Consider the following 21,055-nt stretch of genomic DNA (forward strand, 5'->3'; position numbering starts at 1 on the left):
CTAGTTCAGTGGATTGCAAATCAAATCCGAAGGTCCGAAGTTCGAATTATTTCGGATTGTTGTATCACTGCCTGCAGGTGTTGTGACACGTACGGATTGCGTCACCGTGATGATTATGTATCAATTCAGATGGGAAACACTGATGCATGGTATGGGGATTTTAGGAACCCAGTTCCTTTTTCAGAGGGAGACCTATATTTTAACTTTTGGACTCCCTACCCACTATCCCTCGGTAGATTGTGGCATGCAGGGAGACATAGGCCTAGGCCTAATTATATGCTCAATAACTTTGGCCTATGCCGTTATGGTTGATGCTGTGAAAAGACATGAAAGAGGGCAGGGTTTTGAAATTTGATGGAAATTATGAGGGGAAACTGGGTGTTTTAAACACAAATTTTGGTTTATCAGAAGGAAAGTCACATTTTCTTACAATTTGCAATTTGAAATATCCAAAAAACAGGGTCAGGGCAGTTCAGACAGCGTTGCCCTTGGTGTTTTGGGGAATGAGCAGTTTTGCACAGATTAAAATGACAGAAAGTTGGGGGGTCCCCAAATTCACAATCTCCCATGGTATAAAATTGACTCAGTATTATAGGGGCCTAGTTCAGATTATTTTTTGCGCTTTTGTTGTTTCGTTTTTTATTTTTCAAAAACATACCTAGGCCTAGGCGGCCTACAGTGTGTCTTTAAAAAACAAGGAAGCTGAGATAAATTTGTCATGTTTGTTTCTTTCTATAATCATTGATCATGTTGATAGCCCTAGATCCGTAAACAGGGTCCGACGTATACTCTTTCATCATGACGACGGAGTCTTCGTCGGACCCTTTTATGGGCCCTGATAGCCCTAACAAAAGTCCTAAATCCTCCGATTTCAGTATGAAATAATTTTGGTAAATGACAGAGTTGTCATAGTTGCAGTGACTCGCATGAGAGTCACAATTGTGAGCAACTTGATTTGATTCCCAATGGGTAAATGACTTAACTTGAATCTGCGTTCAAATGACTCGACTTGAATCTCTCATGCATGTCATGGAGACTCAACCCGAGTACAAGCTTATAAGATTCGAATCTCAACAAAATTAAAAGCCAAATTGAAGTTAGCTAGATACCTGTCACCCTAATTGATTTTCAGTAAGTCTAAATGAAAATAAAAATACCGGGCCAAAAAATGACTTACATGCAGTTGCTTTTTTATTTATTTTGTTCAAAAATTGAGACTCAAATTGACTCGAGCTTGATACTTGACTCGACTCGACTACACAAAGTGATTCAACTCCACTCAACTTCTTGACCTAATGACTCAACTTGTGTCTGACCCTGTGACAGTGTTAAAAATGACTACTCGAGTCGCCAAATTTAGTGACTCGTTACAACACTGGTAAATGGTTTCATTGAGATATCCTCTATCATATGACACCAAGAAATCCAAATTTCCATCACAGATGACTGAACATGTGGTTTAATGGATTTTTAAATTTCAGTCAAAAATGGCTTTGCAGCTGTTTTGGTGTTGAATTCAATCATACTTTCCAGACATGCCAGAGATGGCTTTTTGGTCATAATTATGTAATGTTTGCTAAAAGCTCCAAAACGCATGTTAACCATTTGAAAGCGATGAGAACAAAGGCAGAAATTTGTGTTGAAAGAAATGAGGGGCATGCTGAAGGACACAGGGGTTAGGCTGCGGCTGGAATAAGCCCCTAACTGTCGTCTGTGAATTAATCATTTTGGTAGGCCCTGGTGTACTAAATGCTTTTCAAACCTGTAATGCGTATGGTGCATGGCCATTTCTGACACGGTTCAAAAACCCACTTTGTGCCCACTCGTGAGAAGGAAATGTGGATTTTTTGGTATCATACAAAAGAAGACAACACACTGAAATAGATTATATTTACCATTTACAAAAATAGTCACATTCAAGATACAGATTAAGTAATCTCAGTTTCCTTTTTTTAAAGACACCCTGTGTAGGCCCTTAAGTGCCAAGCTATAGAAGATCTTGCATATTTTTTCACATGATTGAGGTTTTTCAATTTTCACATTCATTCTGTCCAACTAAGAAACTGAAAAACACAAAACAATATCAGCAATCATTGAATCAGTACATCTGGTCAAGAATTGTGTCTTCATCATTGTCTTAGATTTTGGAATTCCCTGTACACAGAAGTTAGAATAATAAAATTTTTGACTAGAAGTTCCTTCATGTATCTTCGTATAGAACAAGTATAAGAATGTAATACACATGTACATATGCATGCATCTTCTATCCTTTAAAACGGGTGTCTTGTGATTACAATGTTTCTCTGCATAACATTTCAGATCATTTGCTGAAAGGTGGTGTCATAACAGGTGTCCTCCTGATTTCCCAGAATGCCTCTTGCTTGTACAGCTCAGGAAAACTCCAGGAAATCAACCAGGTACATGTACTTTGTCAAGGATCTCTAAAGGCTGATTTATACTTCAGGGGTACGTACAAAGTGAATGTGATGTCGCGAAGCTTTCACAGCGGAGTTCGCTTGAGTAAAATATGTTTAATCTTGGTGAAGTTGCAGCACAAATATTTGAAATGACCTCACAAAATTACATTCTTGTTTGCTTTTGCAAACCAGCCTTTAGTTTTAAGGTTTGGAAAATGTGTCTACATATATGTATTTACATGTAGGTTGGACTTATTTCAAATGACGATGTCCAGTTTTCATTTGATCCTTTCCAGACTTGCATGAACCAATTTGCGTCGCTGTTCGTGAAGGTATCCAAACAACAGCAAGATCAAGTGTGTCAGCATGGACTTCTGCTAGCCACTGGGCAAGATACCAAGCCTACAACATTCCACATTTATAAGACATCAAACTGCAGGTTTGAAGAGGCTAAAAGTTATTGTTACAAAAGTTACAATTATTGTTGATTGATTAATCCTTCCCTTTTCAGGATACATGTAACGGTATTGATTATGCCTCATCAAAAGGCTTTTTTTGTTGTTTACAAATGCAACATTTTCAGGGTAATTACATTCTGTGGTACCAACAATGAAAATCTTTTAGTATTAACCTTTTAGGCCCCTTTTGACCAATTAGGTCGTCTTTGTTTTCGTCTTACTCTAGCACTTTTTCCCCATTTTTTGAATGGAATCTGTGGTATTTGGGTTACGTTTGAGACTTTGACAAAAAAATTTCAACTGATCTTTTCCTTTCTGATAGGAAAGCCTTTCTTGAATCAGAAATGTGCAACCCAAATATCAAGGCATCAATTGATTTGTTAAGTAACTTGCTGATAATTTTGGCCTTGATCTTGTATGTACCAAGCAAGTCTCTTGGACCCATAAACAGGGCCCTACATATAGTCCTTCTTTGATACTGGGCCCTGACCCAATTCATTGGGACTGCTTTGATTCTGCTTTCGATTTGGTTAAAGTTTTATCCGGAGACATCCACTACAAATGTACTTGTTATAGTCTTACAAGCAAAATTCAGATCATCCTAGCTGGAGTACAGTACTTATCAGGAGTTATGAAATTGTCCAGTTTCTCACATTTTCAGATTTATCCCAAAGCATTAAAAGTTCCCCTCCCTGATTTTGTCAGAGAATTCACCGAGTTTCCTCATTTTCTCCAAATATTGCAGACAGTTGTCCAGTTTGGTGTTGGAGTGTTATTTTATTTTATTTTAGCCTCCTAAGAAAGTTGTGAGTCTTGAACTGTACCTGCGTGTACTTGTGGATCAAAAACCATGGCAGAAAGTGAGGAAGATGGTACGCAATCAAACCTTGTATGAACTAAACTTCAGTAACTTTATCTGCATCTGAACATCTGGGGGGGGAGGTTTTTGCACTTTACCCTTCAACTGATGAATGCTGCATCCACTAACTTATTATTTGTTTGCCTACAGCATTTATGCGTTTGCAGCTAGAACCAGACAGGGTCTTCTTGTCGGCAACGTGCCATACGGTGTTCTAGTCTGCACCTACAGTCCGCCTGGCTCAGCCACGACAGCTATTTGATATTTTGAGGACTTCTGCCATTTGCTGCGTGCTTAGATGTCCTTGAACCTGTAAGGTGAAGCAGATGTTGATTACATTTAGCCAAAAATGAGAGAGAAATTGGCAGCTTTGCAGTATTTGCACTATAGGTTCCAAGCACTTTACCTGACTACACGTTCCAAGCACTTTACCTGACTACACGTTCCAAGCACTTTACCTGACTACAGGTTCCAAGCACTTTACCTGACTATAGGTTGCAAGCACTTTACCTGACTATAGGTTGCAAGCACTTTACATGACTATAGGTTCCAAGCACTTTACCTGACTACAGGTTTCAAGCACTTTACCTGACTACAGGTTCCAAGCACTTTACCTGACTACAGGTTCCAAGCACTTTACCTGACTATAGGTTGCAAGCACTTTACCTGACTATAGATTCCAAGCACTTTACCTGACTATAGGTTGCAAGCACTTTACCTGACTATGGGTTCCAAGCACTTTACCTGACTACAGGTTCCAAGCACTTTACCTGACTACAGGTTGCAAGCACTTTACCTGACTATAGATTCCAAGCACTTTACCTGACTATAGATTCCAAGAACTTTACCTGACTATAGGTTCCAAGCACTTTACCTGACTACAGGTTCCAAGCACTTTACCTGACTACAGGTTCCAAGCACTTTACCTGACTATAGATTCCAAGCACTTTACCTGACTATAGATTCCAAGCACTTTTCTGTTTTTGTGGAGGGGCTTATTAATTTTTCAGTGTGGCTTCAATAAATTCACTGATTCATTGAGAATTTGGATGAGAGAAGGGATCATGATTGCATCCATTCATTTGTATTTGATCGTTATGTATCATTGAACAACAATCTGTGTTCACTTAGGGGAGTATATCAGGTTTGTAATACAACACCCATTGAATAACAGCTTGAACTAAAAAAACCTTTTGCGTTTTAAATTTCATGAACTCCGAATTATGAACACGGTTTCATTTTTCCGTACTGTGTCAAAGGAATGGCATTCTCATGATTCAGTGTGTTACATGCAGGTCAAGACAGGATGGCAAAGGGAGCAGGTCTTGCCTCACATCTGTGTACATCTCTGGCCTTGTCGTACATGTACATAGTGATACTCATCATGAATGCTAGCACTCTGCCAGCCTGTAGTGGGTCGGAAACCTCTGAGTGTTCTCGTCAGAGCTCGCGGGTTGCACGCGGCATCTTGGAGCGGGAGGTCTATCCCTTGCTCAACTCCGGGGGTGGAGCTTTGCCTCCTTCCTGCCCGCTCCTGCCGGCCAGGGACATGTACCTGGGCCAGGAACAGCGCAAGATCATGGAGAACGCCAACAGGTGGTACTGCAACTACTGCGGCAAGGCCTTCACCAGCGAGACCTACCTGGATCTGCACTTCGGCAACCGGCACAGTGACGCCGTTCCTCAGGAGCCCAGCGCCATCTGCCTGGCCGACCACTGCGACTACCTACGCTGTGACGTCGTGTCCGGTGCTCGTACGGCCTCGTACTGGGACAAGACGCTCTGCCGCCAGTCCGACCTGGACAAATTGAGGCAGCGGTGCGAAGGGGTCGTGGAGTCTTGCCTCCCGGCGGGCCTCGAGGGGACGGAGAAACGTGACCTGCGGGACAAACTGCGGAAGGCCATGTGCTCGCAACTGACCTGTGACCGCTACTGGGAAGCCCCTTCTCCCGCGAGATCCCCTCACAGTACAGTAGCCTACGCGGTGCTGACATGCATCCTCATCGTTGGTTTGTGTCTGTACTACCTGGTGGCCTATACACACTTCTACACCGACAACTCTATGCTGAAAACTGACAGCGATGGGCTCTTCAGCCCAGTGGACAGTGAACACTACTATATGAGGAACCATTATGAAGGGGATATTCGTAGTAGGTACCAGCAGGTCTCACGTAGGTGATACAGGAACGTCATTATACGTACTGATCAGTGTTGCACTGAACCATCATAATATAATTAGACCATTGTTTGGGGAAAATGAATTTTATTTGTCAGTTGATCATTTTATATGCACATGTACACTTAAAAGTTAAACACATCTCTTCATTATCAAGCAAAATTGTAAAAGAAAAGGATGTCTTCATTATGAGGAACTGCTTGAACTTTTTTGTAAATATGAAATTTTTCATCAAAGAATACAAAATGGTAGAATTTATGAAGGACTCAACAGCCAGTCATGCTAGCCCAAGTATTCTGTTGGAAAATCAAACAAGTTTTTGAAGGCATTTGCTCTTAACCTCTTTGGTATGTTCACAACACCTGCTCCATGGACGCTTATGCTAACTAGATTTATTTCTCAATCTTTTAAAAGATGCTGAGATTTACAGCAATTCCCACTTTTTTTTAACTTTTTACATGGCATGACAGCTTTTGATAGCATGCAACAACTTATATGTACATTAGGATCATTATTATTCTGTGCACATTGAGTTTGTCATTTTCAACAGTTCCATATCAAAATTAGTTTGATAGATAGTGTATTTGATTTTCGTCAGACCTTATCCAACCTTAAATATCTTGGAACTCCCTATTCTCGAGATGAACATATTTTATCTAATTTATTTCATGATTTTCTGTACATGTATTCTTGGTTTCAAAGATTTGACTGTTTTTTCCTCAAACTGTTTTGTACACTTGAGTCTAGGTTTATACAGAATTTGATGTGACAACAAATGAAAATGGCACAGACATGGGTAAAGTACTTTGGTTTGTTTATTTATAGTACTTCATCAGTAACAAATTAAAAGATTTAATCAAATAATTGATCAAGAGCGACACCAGTTTCTTTGTCGTTTAACCATGCAGGTTATCGTTTGTTGCTTTCACTGTAGGTGTTGTCCTGGGGGGGCCCAGAACAATGCTCAATGGAAGCAGTACCTACATTTAGAATCCTGTCAATAGGTGATGAAGCTTAACAGTTACTTTTGTCTCCAAGTTCTGATTTGAGGAACATTCCTGCAGCCCTACTCGCCTTGCAAGAACTGTAGTTGCTGCCACCAACAATTTTTTTTCAGAAGACAGTCCTGTCTTTGTGTTATAGCTACTGTGATCCTTCTGTGTGCAATCTTTATCCTTGCAATATTGGCCAATCAAAAGGAAGTTAAACAACGTGAGTTGTAATTTGGACTGAAAAATTCAACCATGTAAAACTAAATTAAAATTGGATAAAACAGGAACATCTATAGGTACAATGATGTGCTCTTAAACCTACTGATAGCCAGGGTTGTTTTTCTCAATACAAGTCACTTGCACAAAATGTCTGTCAAACAAAAAGTTATGTTTGTGCAACTGAACTATAACAATACATGATATTGTCACATTTACAATGGCTCGTCCAACTTCTGGCATGTTCAGTTGTATGTTGAAAACAATTCAAATATGCCTCAAGGCTTTTTACACATTCAACTCATTTATCAAAAGCCAGTAGTCACACCCCTACAAATAAAAGACCCAAAGTTTTCTTAAATTGGAGGTAGTACCATGAGGGTTTGGAATTTGACAGTTGGGACATGAGAGTGTCTTGCCTTGTAACTCGACACCTTAGTAGTCATTTGAGCTCTGTAGTTCACAAGCATCTATTTCCACTGTAACTGTATTACAGCTAACATTTTTCTCCGTACATTGCGGGGATGCACAATGACCACAGGTGGAATGATTGTCGTCGTTTTTGTGCAAAGCCACAAGCCAATGCTTGTGATAATATTCCCCCAAATTATTCAGTAGAAACCTATGGGCATCGTTGAGTGCATAATCACAAGCATGCATGTAGGTCTTTTGGGAATTTACCAGTTCAGTACTCACTTGTTAATGAGAACCCGTCAAGTGTAAATTCCAAACTTCAACAGCTTAAAATTGCATCTATCTGCAACACAAGTGAAAATCTTGAGGCAAGAGATATTGGAAAATGTCAACACAGTGATGTGTGCGAATTCAGAATTAAGTAGGCTATTCAGAACATGTTCATAACGTGCACATAAATGGAGTTAGAACATGTGACAGCGACTGTGAACAGATTCTTTTCTGAGGTACTTGATGCAGTCTCGTAGGCGGGTTAATGATAAAAATCATACAGCAGGGAATTATGGCAACATTTGATGATATTTCATCAGATCTTCGCCAACCTCTGTTCTACAACTTGGTATGCTCCTCACCACAAGAATTTCTACAAGTTATACTGCAGTTTTCAACTCTCTCACTACCCAACTTCACAAAAACGGTTCGGTATTTCTCAGTAAAAAGCTACCTTTTATCTGAAACCATTTCCTTACATTTTTAAGGAATGTACCCTGAAAGACTGTCATTTACCACACAAGTGAATTTCAGGGTGACCTCACTTTAGCAAAACACTTCATGTCTACAATTACAAAAGACAAAGGAATCTTCTTGTCTTTATTGTTACAACTTATACAGGTAGAAAAAGCACCATCAGTAACGCAATTGTTTAAGTATGAACTCATCCAAACGAGGAATAAATTAAAGACAAGACAATCAACCGAATGCAGGTCATTTCATCGTTTTGAGATCAGCTGGAAATCTGAAAGACTTTGAAAGGCAGAAAATCTAGGATATACTCATGGTAAGGGATCATCTAAAAAACAAAACAAAAATGTTTAGAATGCCCGTAAATGTTCAGTTTTGAACACGGCTTTAAACTTCCGAAGCTGTCCAGTTGTCAGAATCAAGCAGATGTCAATCTATCTCGCTTCCTACACCCAGCCTTTCTTCCTACACGTCTGTAAACCTTCAGTTATCAGTCTTAAAATGACTAATAAAATAATGCTATAGAGTATCGAAACGTGACATCATTTGAACCAGGAAGTGTTGTGCAAAACGAAGGGTTCACAAATAATTCTGCACATGACGTATTCACTTTGGTACTCTATAAAGTACACGTACTTTAGAAATTTTACCAAGTCAACATTAGATCAATGCTGACAGCTGTTTTGACAAAGATCAAACATCTGCTCACAATTTTGAGCCTCCAGGAGAAAAAAAACGAAATGAGCATACTTGAAATTTCAGAGAGTAAAAACCCACAACCAAAAAAAACCAAATAAAAGTAGAAACTGAACTAAGGGGGAAAAAAGGGTTTTTACAATATGGCACGAACAGCTTAGAAGAATGAAACCAAATTCTGGGCTTTTGCGTGGCTGTCTGGACACCTGTATCAATCACGAATTCACCTGATTTAATTTAATGAGCAATTGTCAAGCTGTATAAATTTCTGAATGGGATTTTTCTGTAAGAACTTTAGGATGGAATCCAGCAACGAAAGCACATTATAAAAAAAAAAATTTCAACTTAAAAATGAGAAAAGGTGCATGACAAAAGCAGCAAGATATGAAAAGAAACAAGGCACAGTATACATCTTAGGATTCTGGAAGAACAATCACCAAAACCAATGTTCATGAAAAATGTTTACTGTCCGAGAACAAACTATTTTCAATTTCAAATTGTTTGCACAGTTACTGTCCAAGTGAAGTTTTAGAATTTAACTTCCATCTGTTGAACACAACTTTGAAAAAAAAACGCAAAGAAAGAAGAAAAAAAGAAGCAAATGGTCTGGGGGATATTCAAAAACTTACCCCACTAATGAAATATTGTAGGAAAATTATTGTAAAAAAAGGAATGAAAGTGTAAAGACGTGCCTGGCACAAGATATGGAATGGTTCGGCATGATCATGGACTGCTGGATGGGAATAACATTCTGTGCCGTTTGGGTACTGTAGTGATTTAGTCATACTAATAAAGTCTCACATCACAAAACATTTTCAAATGACAGTGACAATGTCATTCCTATGTCACTGTCCAACCCGTCACTTCTGATCTCATCTGTTTACTCTGACTCATGATTTTTGATTGACTTGTGTGCATCTTCCTTCTCAGATTAAAAAAGTGTTTCAAAAATGCATACAGGGCCATCTAGTGCCACAATGTCTAACAGATGTGATGAACATATACCATCTGGCATGGATCTACCTTCAATGCCATGTAGAGTAGGCTAGGCCAAGGTTACCTCCATTCGCATTGTTGAAATGGCCACTTGAGGCCGGAGTTTGAGTCAAGCCCATTGGAAATCCGACCACAGGTCCAGTACCAAGTAGCAGAGTGAACAAAGACATGCTTTTGTCACAGTTCATTTGAAGACTGAGACTTGGCTTCAGAGTTTGGACCGCATGGCTCGTGATGGACTTGTAAGGACTTCACGAGGTCGACAATGGAATTGACTTCAACACTATTAACTGCATGCTTGCTATTAAACTAACAATCACAATGTCTCTCTCGGCATGACTGCAAATAATCAGTATCAAGGATCCCTTCTACATTGACAACAATGTTCAATCATTCTACCCGCTGTCTGCAGTGGGCTGGTTGACTACGCCAGGGACTACATTGTTATATTGAACAATTCCCATCTTCCCTCCATTTAATAGTATGAGAAAACGTTGTGAGAGAGGGAACAGTTAAATTCCTGGCAAGGCTACAAAATGTTCAGAATGGAAATTCTATTGACTGTCATCAGATTAAAGGAGTTACAGATAAACCAAAGAGATCAATATAACTAGTACCGCAGTTGATTGACGTAATAAAAAAATTAAAGCATGATATATTATTGCCGTTTGCTCTAAATCAAATTATCTTACAGACTAGTTACATTTTCCATGGGGACTACTTATTAAAATTGGCTGGTTTCATTTAGCGAGACACTTGCTCGGTTGACTGTTTCCGTTTGTGATCACACCATCCAGGTCGGCAGGGAAGGGCCGCTTTCGACTCCTGCCTTTCCGCCAGCCATCCTTCAAGGTGTGGTTGGGGCTCTCGTCAGCTTTCGTCCTGTTGTTCTTCTCCATGAGGTGGTTGGCGCCCACGCTGTTGGAGTCCGGCGCGCTGATGATTCGCTGGACGTACTCCAGCAGTTTCTCGTAGAACTGGGGCACCCCGTCATAGCCTGGGTGAGTGGAGTAACATAGACACGAGGCTTTGAAAGGAATAACTGTGTTTCATGGACTGACGTGCAAGATAGCTGAGCGGAGTTTATAGACCACAGAGGACTGTGGGAAATAAGGCAAGGAGCACAAACGATGGCTTCATCTTGCCACCAGAATTGGATGCATCAAGCCAATTCCATATTTCAGCATCCACAATTCACATGCTTTGTTCTCAAATGACCTTGTCTTTTTGAAATACCTGACAGACTACTTTACTATGGTGGTACTATGCCTATGCACATCAAACTCCTTTTTGATTGATAGGGTGTTTCAACTTGCAACAGAGGTTCTGCATTACTGGTCTCTCAGAGACCGTTCTTTGTTATTTCAACCACTTGCTGCCAGGTTCGATTAAAATGGCTGAGCACAAATACTGACGTTTTTCATTATTTTCCATTTCAAAATTCTTCAAAAATACATTGCTTCATTTACTGGACATTTACACCCACACGAATGACTATCTGGTGGCTACTCTAATCTGACAGGCAACATTTATTGATGCCCATGTATTTCAGCCAGGCCTGCTGGCTTGTAAAGAGAGCCCGGATTGTGTGATGTTGTGTAATTTTCTTTTGTTCTCAAAACTAAAGCAGTTCACTGCTGGTGTCTTTTTAATAAAACCAGATTATAGTGCAGCGGTATTGTGTTGCTCATCATCACTGCAGCACTAGAGAGCTTTTGTCCGTGGTCGTAATCCTTCGTATTGAATGCCACAAACAGTGTAATAGTGGTTTACTAAAAGGACAGACTACCTCTGCTTTTGACAACTGAAAACTGTTCCTCAAGTCCCAGCAGCTCGATCTTTTGTTCAGAGTGTGGTCTTTAGTTACAAGATCCGGCTCCTTTGTCCAATTTCGGGCTCCCGGCTATGCATACAAACATAAGGTACCCGATACTGGATCCCCCGGCGCCAAGTGGTTAATATCGTTGCAATATATGTACAAAAAGTTTACTCAAGTGAATCCAAGAGGAAGAAAGAGAAAACCTTGAACGTGACGTCATACGCCAAAGGTCTACGTATGAATGCCTTAAATGAGGAGCCATCCAAGAGCATGTTACCAACACAGTAAAAGTGTCTTCTCCAACGAGACTATTTGACTCAAAGCTTCCATTTTACCTGGGAATGCATTGATGTCGATCACGTAATGCATCCCGGTGTCGTTCTCTACGATAACATCAAATCCAAACAGGGACAGCTCCAGTGATCGGGTGACTGCTGCTACAAGGTCCTCTAGTATTTCATTGGAGGGTAGTACTGGCTCACGGATCTGGTCAATCTTGTCCAGCTGGTGGTGGCAGGGATGGGGGGAGGGAGTGAACAGAGAGTTTTGTGAATTTCGCATGACAAGAGAAAAGAAGAATATCTATTTTCCTTACGTCTCATTTTCAGCCAATTTATTTTGGTTGGTCAGCTTGAACTGCGTGCACAGGGCAACATGTCAAGGCGCAGACACCAGACAGTCATGGAAGGGACAATGTGTGGCATGAAATGCCTTCTTAAAGGTGTTGACACTGCCTCTTGAAGCCAAACTGATACTCCAGAATGATGGATTTCATTGCGGTCAGCTACATGTACTTTGTTGACAACTGAGGTACCATTTTTGTAGTAAGAAGAAAATGGGAAAATTCTTGTCACTAAGCGAGAGAGATATTGCTATATACCCGTTGTGCAAGCGTGCATGTTTGTATGGGCCTACATTGTTTGAACTAAGTTCAGCTTTGCTAACTATCGCCGTTCCTGTTTGTGTCTATTGGGAAAGTCCTGGATAAGACATTTCCATACATCGATGTAGGCCTTTCAGCAACAATTATACGGAAGCCAGGATTTATTTGTAAGAATAGCTGATGCAGTGCTTCTGCCACTGTGATCAAGAAATCAAATTTTGTCTCAAATTTGAAGGTTTGCTAGGTGGAATGGATACAAAAAATGAGGGGCTGTGTTTGTCAACTTTAACATCAGGTCCTACCTCATTCAGGAAAGAAGATGAATGCGGTTTGGAAACATCATGACTATGGAAGAATATCGTCTTTTGATCTGTCAAAAGTGAAAATAAACACAATTATTCAAAGGCTTAGCAAGTATTCATACGCTAATCTGATGTGGAGTGTTATCCACTGAAAATTAAATGATGCTTTACTGATAACAAGGGAAGATGCTCACCCGGTTCTATATGCACAAAGTTTTTTATTGATGGCCGTTTAACGACGACAAAATCATCGTTGATGATGAAGGTTTTAAACATCTGGGCATTGTGGTTGATGAATGTCTGGGCGACACAAGGTGGTTCAATGTCCTTCAGGCCTTCATCGTTGAAAACAATGGCCATCTTAAAGAGAAAAAAGAACAGAAAAAAAATTCTTCCAGATCAACATGATCAAGAACTTTTAGGGAATATTGCTGGAATGTGCTGTGATTTCCAACTGTTCTCTTGATCCAACCATGGAGATATTTGATTGGCAGTAAGGTGGTTCAATCTGGCAAGCTGCCATTTCATGTAGGTAAGAAATCGTGGGGCTTTCGGAAGCAGACTTCAAAACCAGTGAATTAATATAACACGGTTTGACGGTGGATACATGTAGTTGATTTCAGGTCTAAGAGGTATCAGCAGTTGAAAAAACAGCAGTTGTATGATGTGTGAGCCCAATATGCAAGGATAATAATGGTGCTTTGAAACATTGTGAAAAGTGCATTACAAATGTTGTAATTATTATTATATTAAAAACTATTTTTTGAGGCAAAATGTGAAATTAAAATGTAAATGCAGTGGGCCCCACTCACATAAATATTTTGAACAATCATTTGCCCGCTTAGTTAATGTATTGAGTACATTATTAGTGCAGGATTAACAAAATTAGTAGTCTAGGATGAATTAAACTAGTTGATTTGTGTAATAATTGAAATAGGTTGTTGCAAATTTCCTTAGCACATTGCAATCCAGAAAGGTTCTGATGTAACTGTTTACAGGATTTTCTTTCAGTTACATATTTTTGCTACGTATATGTATTTTGTTATTTCCATTTTCAGTCAGAATCAAGGTGAAGTAATTGATCTTGTGATTTCCATCTTATGCTTTACATATTTGTCAATAATTTTCAATTCCTCTGTACATAAAGGTACTGACAAATGACTAATTCTGTGTACTTTCTATTTGAATATTTATGTGGTTGGTTGTATGTAATAATGAATTTTCTTGGAATTTTGAAGCTTTTGATTAGGATCATTTTCGGAGGTTTCCAAGAAGTTGTTGGGAACAAACACAAACCTGTAAAACTCAAGCTATGCTAATTTTATTTTTTTTTGGGGGGGGGGAGTTGATAAAGAGTTTGGCTCTCTATCATGAATATGTATGAGGTACCAGTATGGTAATCAGGACTTCCAAGTGACAGGAGGTATCAAACTGCTGCAGAAATTTCTGAGCCAAAATGCTGAACTCTCAAAAATTCAAATGCATACAGTTATAAAGGGAAGCGCTTGCTAGCATCAGTGTGCAGTAAACACAGAATGATTGCAAGAGTCTTATATCAAGTAAATAAATGCAAAATCTAGAAAGTAAAATGGAACATTCTTACCTCATGTGATTTGATGGAACCATGAGCCTTTGAAGCCTTACAAACTGCAAACGACCAAAAAAAAAAATTAAAAAAGCCCCAAAAGGCTTAATACGAACAGATCACAACTGTTCCTACAATTTTCTTTGCACCCCAAGAACTTAAGGGTAATTCCAGAAATGAAGGGTCCCTTTTAAATCTGACCTATGATTTTGTAAGTTCAGAACACATTTTGTAATTTCCAAGAGTGATGAATTAATGCAAATTACCTGCCAAACAAATAGTAATAGTTCAAAATCAATTCTGGTGATATTTCCATGTCAAATAATAAACGTTAGATGTAATAGGGACAGAAAAATGTCACACTTTTGTACCCCTAATTTCTGGAATTACCCACAAATAAGTTCAAGTTACTGAATCAATCTACATACATGTATAACTACCAGTTATTAAGCTCTGTCAAATTTAACTTTTTAATGGGACTGTGGTTTTTCTGGTCTACAATACAACCATGACTCAGAGGAAACCAAAGACATACATGTACTGTACTTCTTGACTTGACATCAAGTTCAGTCAGAGAATACCCTCTGACAAGCTGAAAATGTTTGCCCTGTTTACCATTCTCACGTAATGGTCTGCTTTACTGTGATCGTGATTTCAAACTCATAACATCTGATCATGTTTAATGGTACATAAATGTACAAACATCCCTCCATTTTCCCATTTCTAATGTCATAGCGAGGTAAATTACACTCCACCACACCTCAACCTCCACTCCACCCTCCATCCCCCAAAAAATCACTTTCTGGCAATCTCAACAGCAAAACTTAATAGGATTTCACCCATTTCTGTAGGACTTTAGTTCCATCATTAATCCGCAAGACTCAACTGTATTCATTTTAAAATAAACAAACTGGGTTTGATGTGGGTGTGTTAGCCACTGAATATATATACACAAACCTGACACTGCACATGGGTAAGCATATATGGCCATGTACGGACATGATGGAATACAGGAGGTATATGCATCTAATGTGCATGGAGATTCTTAACCTTTGGACTGAGCCACAATCAATGCACACATATAGTGCGCACTCGTAACAACCAATGATTGTGGCTTTCTTGTACAGGTTTTTATAGGCACCGTCACTGGACAAAATGCATGATGAAGTAAACCCCCATCTGTGCTGACACATTTGGTGTGTTACTGAGCTCTTCAGTCACCTAAGATTACCACTGATTTCCAGCCTACATTCACTGCATTTTACGATCTGAGCAGCTGCGTGCACATGGCCACTGATGGCTGAGCCAGCAGTGAAATATGCATCACACTCTTCAGCAAATACCTTCTTCAATTTTTGAAATAATTTTTAGCTTCAACACAGCTCATTCTCATCGACCCTGTGTCTTGTTTCGTGGCCGAAGTACATACACTTGTAATTTAAATACGACCGGTCACCGATGGCTTTCCATTGATGACAAAGAACTACTTACCAAATGGATATTTGACCTTTGCCCTCTCTAGTAACCTCTTGATCTCAGCGACATCTTTGGTTTGAATCTCCACAAAGTTGGGGACTAGCACTTTGCTGTGAACTGTGAAATTCAAATAACCTTGAAATTAATTAGTTCCGTTGTAAAAGTTTACGTGCAGGGGGGGGAGACAGAGAGTAGGGGCTGCATGTGTAGGCACTGATTTCACACTTTGTCTTAGCGTGATTATAGAAGTTACACCATAGTACTTGGCAGGGGTTGCATGTGTAGGCACTGATTTCACACTTTGTCTTAGCGTGATTATAGAAGTTACACCATAGTACTTGGCAGGTTTGCTTCATGCTGTTGGAACAAACTTCGCATCTTGCACACCCAATACCAACGTCTAGGCTTAACATGCCTCTCTTGTCTCTGTGGCTTGTACAAAATCAGAAATTCTGACAGTCCATGCATTTTCTTCTGTGCACTGCACTTAACAAATGTTAATCCTGAATAACGTGATCAGGAGATCTATTCTTGCTGGGAACCTTCAAAGGCTGCACTGTAGTCCAGACCATCACAAGACCAGACGACAGACCATTTTACCAGACCAGTCACAAGTAACAGAAAGTACAATGACCAAGGAATCCTTTTGCTCCTGTTCATTTGAACAGAGTGTGGCTTGATTTCAGACTGGAAGTCTTATGTTGGTTGTGATAGTCTTGCAGAGTCCTATGATGGTCTTAAGACGTACTGAATATAAGACTGTCAAAGAGAAAGACAACAAATATGAAGAAAGCAATATCAAGCTCACTCTAGGAACATTTATTCTGAATAAAGCTAGCAGGAACGGAACTCTGGGAACATTTATTCTGAATAAAGCTAGCAGGAACGGAACTCTGGGAACATTTATTCTGAATAAAGCTAGCAGGAACGGAACTCTGGGAACATTTATTCTGAATAAAGCTAGCAGGAACGGAACTCTGGGAACATTTATTCTGAATAAAGCTAGCAGGAACGGAACTCCAACATCACAAAGTGTCCCCTTCGGCAACTGAGCCAGGCCTCAGTCCTTGACATGAAGGGTACCAGTACAACACTCCACAGACCCATCTAACCTGACCTTCTTATGACAAGACACACACAGACAGTCATGCTGGCAGTGAAGGGTACCTGAACTGTTTTGGAAGGAGTTTTGAAACAACAGGTAGCTGGCATTCCGGTCCATCAGCTTACAGACCCGGTCAATGGGATCCACGATGGGAACAGTGGGATGGTCTTTGGTGTACTTCTGCAGAATTCAAGGGAAAATGATGGGAATCAAAATTTGGTGAAATGCAATTGCACAATCCAATTTGACGGCTGAAACTGATGCTGTGTCATCCCGTCTAGAAACACTCTCAATGCATTAGCAGCTACATACACAGAGAACAACAGCCAAGCAGGGGAAATAGAGAAAAGACCAAAACGTTGACCGATGACAGAGCACACTACATGTACATGTAATTACAAAGAAATTAAAACCAGGATAATCTTGTTTGCAAATCAACGGACACAGTGTTTCAGAATCAGGAATAACTGAACACAGCTAAAAATTAGATAAGGAAAATGTTCAATTGATTTTTGAGGTTTCTGGAGATTTGATCTGGAAATCTGATGTGATGTTTATAAAATGTTTCTCAAAATGTCTGAACGTGACCTTTATGTATATATGACAGTATTGAATACTCCAAACTTGGAATTGAGTGTATGTGTACATGTATTTCCAATTGAGGATCAAAGCCTTTGTTCCAGCACTGTGTGTAAAGCAGGAACTTTCTAGTGGCAAAAACCACTGAAGACACAAAATTTCAGTGACTTCTGTGAAATAAGTGTTTTACAGAGGCAGGTGCATAATGAGACACATGTATAACAGTTTGTACATGCACAGTTCTTACATGTACATGTACATGTGCACACACACTTCCAACATGTACATGTACATGCGCACACATACTTCCAACATGTACATGTACATGTGCACACACACTTCCTACATGTACATGTACATGTGCACACACACTTCCTACATGTACATGTACATGTGCACACACACTTCCTACATGTACATGTGCACACACACTTCCTACATGTACATGTACATGTACATGTGCACACGCACTTCCTACATATACATGTGCACACACTTCCTACATGTACATGTACATGTGCACACACACTTCCTACATGTACATGTACACCTAGAGGCACCAGCAAGGCTTTTTAAATAAAGGCATAAATATACATGTGCTTGGCAATATTAAATGTTTAAGACCGGATCAGGAGAGTGGACGCCAGGCCAAATAATAGCCCAAGCGGAAACAAATTTATTCCCATTCATAAAAACCATTTGCATAATTTAAGATGGAGAGTCGAAACAAGTTTATAAATTTCCAGCGATTTTTGTTCAAGAATTTTACTTCAATTTTTTTAAGCATCCAGGTTATGGTACATGTGTGTTTCTCTTCTGAGTAGTCCTATCCTTATCTCATGAGTAGTCCTATCCTTATCTCGTGAGTAGTCCTATCCTTATCTCATGAGTAGTCCTATCCTTATCTCGTGAGTAGTCCTATCCTTATCTCATGAGTAGTCCTATCCTTATCTCATGAGTAGTCCTATCCTTATCTCATGAGTAGTCCTATCCTTATCTCATGAGTAGTCCTATCCTTATCTCATGAGTAGTCCTATCCTTATCTCATGAGTAGTCCTATCCTTATCTCGTGAGTAGTCCTATCCTTATCTCGTGAGTAGTCCTATCCTTATCTCGTGAGTAGTCCTATCCTTATCTCATGAGTAGTCCTATCCTTATCTCGTGAGTAGTCCTATCCTTATCTCGTGAGTAGTCCTATCCTTATCTCATGAGTAGTCCTATCCTTATCTCGTGAGTAGTCCTATCCTTATCTCGTGAGTAGTCCTATCCTTATCTCGTGAGTAGTCCTATCCTTATCTCGTGAGTAGTCCTATCCTTATCTCATGAGTAGTCCTATCCTTATCTCATGAGTAGTCCTATCCTTATCTCGTGAGTAGTCCTATCCTTATCTCGTGAGTAGTCCTATCCTTATATGGAGATGTGTAAGATACTGTGTGAGGGGGTGGGGGTGCAGAATGTGACAAGCCAGTGTCATGAGTGTAGTGTAAATGCATGGTGGAACGCATGTATGTAGGACTCTCATAATGCAGATTTGTTGGTAGTATTGTGCAAACAGAAGTGAACACTATGAATGGTCAACCAATACAACAAGGGGCCAGATTTCATGGGAGTCTAAGTTTCACAGGACTCCAGACAAGTGTTTTAAGATCAGCCAACAGGTGTTTTATCAACTATTGAAGACCCCCCAAGTGAAAGGCTCTCCACCAATAGGTGTTGATCCAGTTTCTGCCTCCAGTACATTTTTTTGTGAACGTAAAAATTTAATTGAAAATGTAATTCTCACATGCGGAATGGAAACCCAGTTATATCCCCACAGACTGGAAACATTGAAAGTAAGCTCAGTTTTAAATGTAATTTTTTACAACCTGTGGAAAATGAAAGGTTATTCCTCGAGAGCCTAAATTGCACACTGATGCACTTCTTGGGTAACCAAACGGGGCAATTAACGTTTACTCATTGATAAATTTGGCTATTACTAGGTACACATTTGTTTCTCTATCAGTGAACTTTCCAGATAATCACCACTTGCCAGAATAAAGCACCTCAACACACTGATTGTCCCTGGTATCAGCATGCCAAAGGCTATTGGCTGTGTGGAGTACACATTTGGATTCAAGTGAACTTTGGCTGAAATTAAGATAAAGATATGCCAGGCATGGGCCTGGTAAGTGTGCACACATGTTAAGCTGTAGCGCGGGAGGGATGCTGTTGCTAGCATAGTCTGTCTAAGTATACTTGTTATCTACAAAGTACCAGGAGAGAAAGATCATGCGAATCCAAGGTATTGAGATTAAAGCCACTATAAGCAAGATGAACGAGGTGATCATGACAGAATGCAGATTACACACCCCACAATTTGGATGTTGGAGAGGCCTGTGGTATGTAATGTTGTTACAGGAACAAGGAAATATCGGTATAATTTATGACACAGTTCCGTCTCCTGAAGTACGCTACGCTCAAGTGCAGTGTAAAAGAGAGTTTAGAAAAGTCGCAAGTCAGTTGGTCATCAGAATCTCTGTTAACATTTTCACAAAGTGAATACCCAAATAATGCTACTTGCCATTAATAACAATAAACAATAAGTATCCACAAAACGTATAACCACAAATTAACTTTTTACACAAATGTTGAATAAAAAAATATCTAATACAAAACTGCTGCAAACTGCTTGCTGACTGCAATGACCTAAATACAGATCTCAAAATATGGAGGGCCTGACGTTTCCATCCTAGCAGAATCTTTCTCAAAGGCAAAATGACACGTGGACAGGACAAACAAGCAAACAGAGAATCCACCAAGCATGGATGAATGCAAGAGGACAGGTCAAGAAAGGTCAAGAAAGCTGCAGGCTGGATAAAGGAGACTGCATGAAAGGCATGTTGAACAACAAAGGAATGGAAGGTGGGAAGAAATCAAAGAAAAAATACAATGGATGGAACTGGACCCCAAATGGGAGGGGGGTATTATCTGTAGACAAAGAGAAGGGGAAAAAAAAGGGTGTTAATTAATAGTTTCCCTCTACAAAGTTTGAATAATTAAAAGAACAAAACCTTCTACAGGAAAGAAACGGCATCTACCCGTACATGTACTTGTATGTAGGCAGAGGAATTGACACATGAACATTTCACTTATTTCACCTATGCAGGTCAAAGGTGATTATTATTGGAAACCAATTACAGCACACCTGACTGTTACTGAGTAGGTTTATATTTGTTTACATGAGATTATAAATTAACCTGCAATGAAAACATTCCAGGAGGTACTATTATTGTGCACATAATAAGGCCCTCAGACCGGGTTGGGGTTAGGGAAAAGGAGTTCATGAAGAAATTAAGAATCAC

The 21,055-nt window shown here is 39.7% G+C and overlaps 3 protein-coding genes across 4 annotated transcripts in view; 2 read left to right on the forward strand and 1 right to left on the reverse strand.

Moving 5' to 3' along the window:
• On the forward strand, positions 1 to 4,023 carry LOC147800229 (uncharacterized). Its single transcript, XM_087134480.1, has 4 exons — positions 1 to 149; positions 2,320 to 2,417; positions 2,714 to 2,856; positions 3,885 to 4,023. The coding sequence occupies exons 1-4, from the start codon at positions 110 to 112 to the stop codon at positions 3,994 to 3,996; spliced, it is 393 nt and encodes a 130-aa protein (XP_086990606.1). The 5' UTR covers positions 1 to 109; the 3' UTR covers positions 3,997 to 4,023.
• Positions 3,921 to 6,788, forward strand: LOC110977620 (uncharacterized). Its single transcript, XM_022231906.2, has 2 exons — positions 3,921 to 4,046; positions 5,016 to 6,788. The coding sequence occupies exons 1-2, from the start codon at positions 4,033 to 4,035 to the stop codon at positions 5,911 to 5,913; spliced, it is 912 nt and encodes a 303-aa protein (XP_022087598.2). The 5' UTR covers positions 3,921 to 4,032; the 3' UTR covers positions 5,914 to 6,788.
• itpk1 (inositol-tetrakisphosphate 1-kinase) overlaps positions 6,708 to 21,055 on the reverse strand; it is a 22,168-nt gene continuing 7,820 nt past the window's right edge. For both annotated transcript variants that reach the window (XM_087134451.1, XM_087134456.1), the window contains exons 4-10: positions 17,198 to 17,315; positions 16,046 to 16,147; positions 14,573 to 14,616; positions 13,164 to 13,329; positions 12,970 to 13,037; positions 12,120 to 12,288; positions 6,708 to 10,962 (exon numbers count right to left, since the gene is read on the reverse strand). In XM_087134451.1, coding sequence (XP_086990577.1) covers positions 10,706 to 10,962; positions 12,120 to 12,288; positions 12,970 to 13,037; positions 13,164 to 13,329; positions 14,573 to 14,616; positions 16,046 to 16,147; positions 17,198 to 17,315 — 924 coding nt within the window. In that variant the 3' untranslated portion in view covers positions 6,708 to 10,705. The remainder of the gene's footprint in view (positions 10,963 to 12,119; positions 12,289 to 12,969; positions 13,038 to 13,163; positions 13,330 to 14,572; positions 14,617 to 16,045; positions 16,148 to 17,197; positions 17,316 to 21,055) is intronic.

This window comes from Acanthaster planci, linkage group LG01 (assembly GCF_054643075.1).
Source record: "Acanthaster planci isolate LZ-2023a linkage group LG01, COTS_SCS, whole genome shotgun sequence".
Classification (NCBI taxonomy): Eukaryota; Metazoa; Echinodermata; class Asteroidea; order Valvatida; family Acanthasteridae; genus Acanthaster; species Acanthaster planci.

Bases quoted from the DNA above. Each gene is read 5' to 3' on its own strand.
- LOC147800229 (XM_087134480.1), top strand. From the start codon at position 110: ATGATTATGTATCAATTCAGATGGGAAACACTGATGCATG. The intron at 150-2,319 runs GTATGGGGATTT...ATAACATTTCAG, and splicing joins ATGGGAAACACTGATGCATG to ATCATTTGCTGAAAGGTGGT. The intron at 2,857-3,884 runs GTTTGAAGAGGC...GTTTGCCTACAG, and splicing joins TATAAGACATCAAACTGCAG to CATTTATGCGTTTGCAGCTA.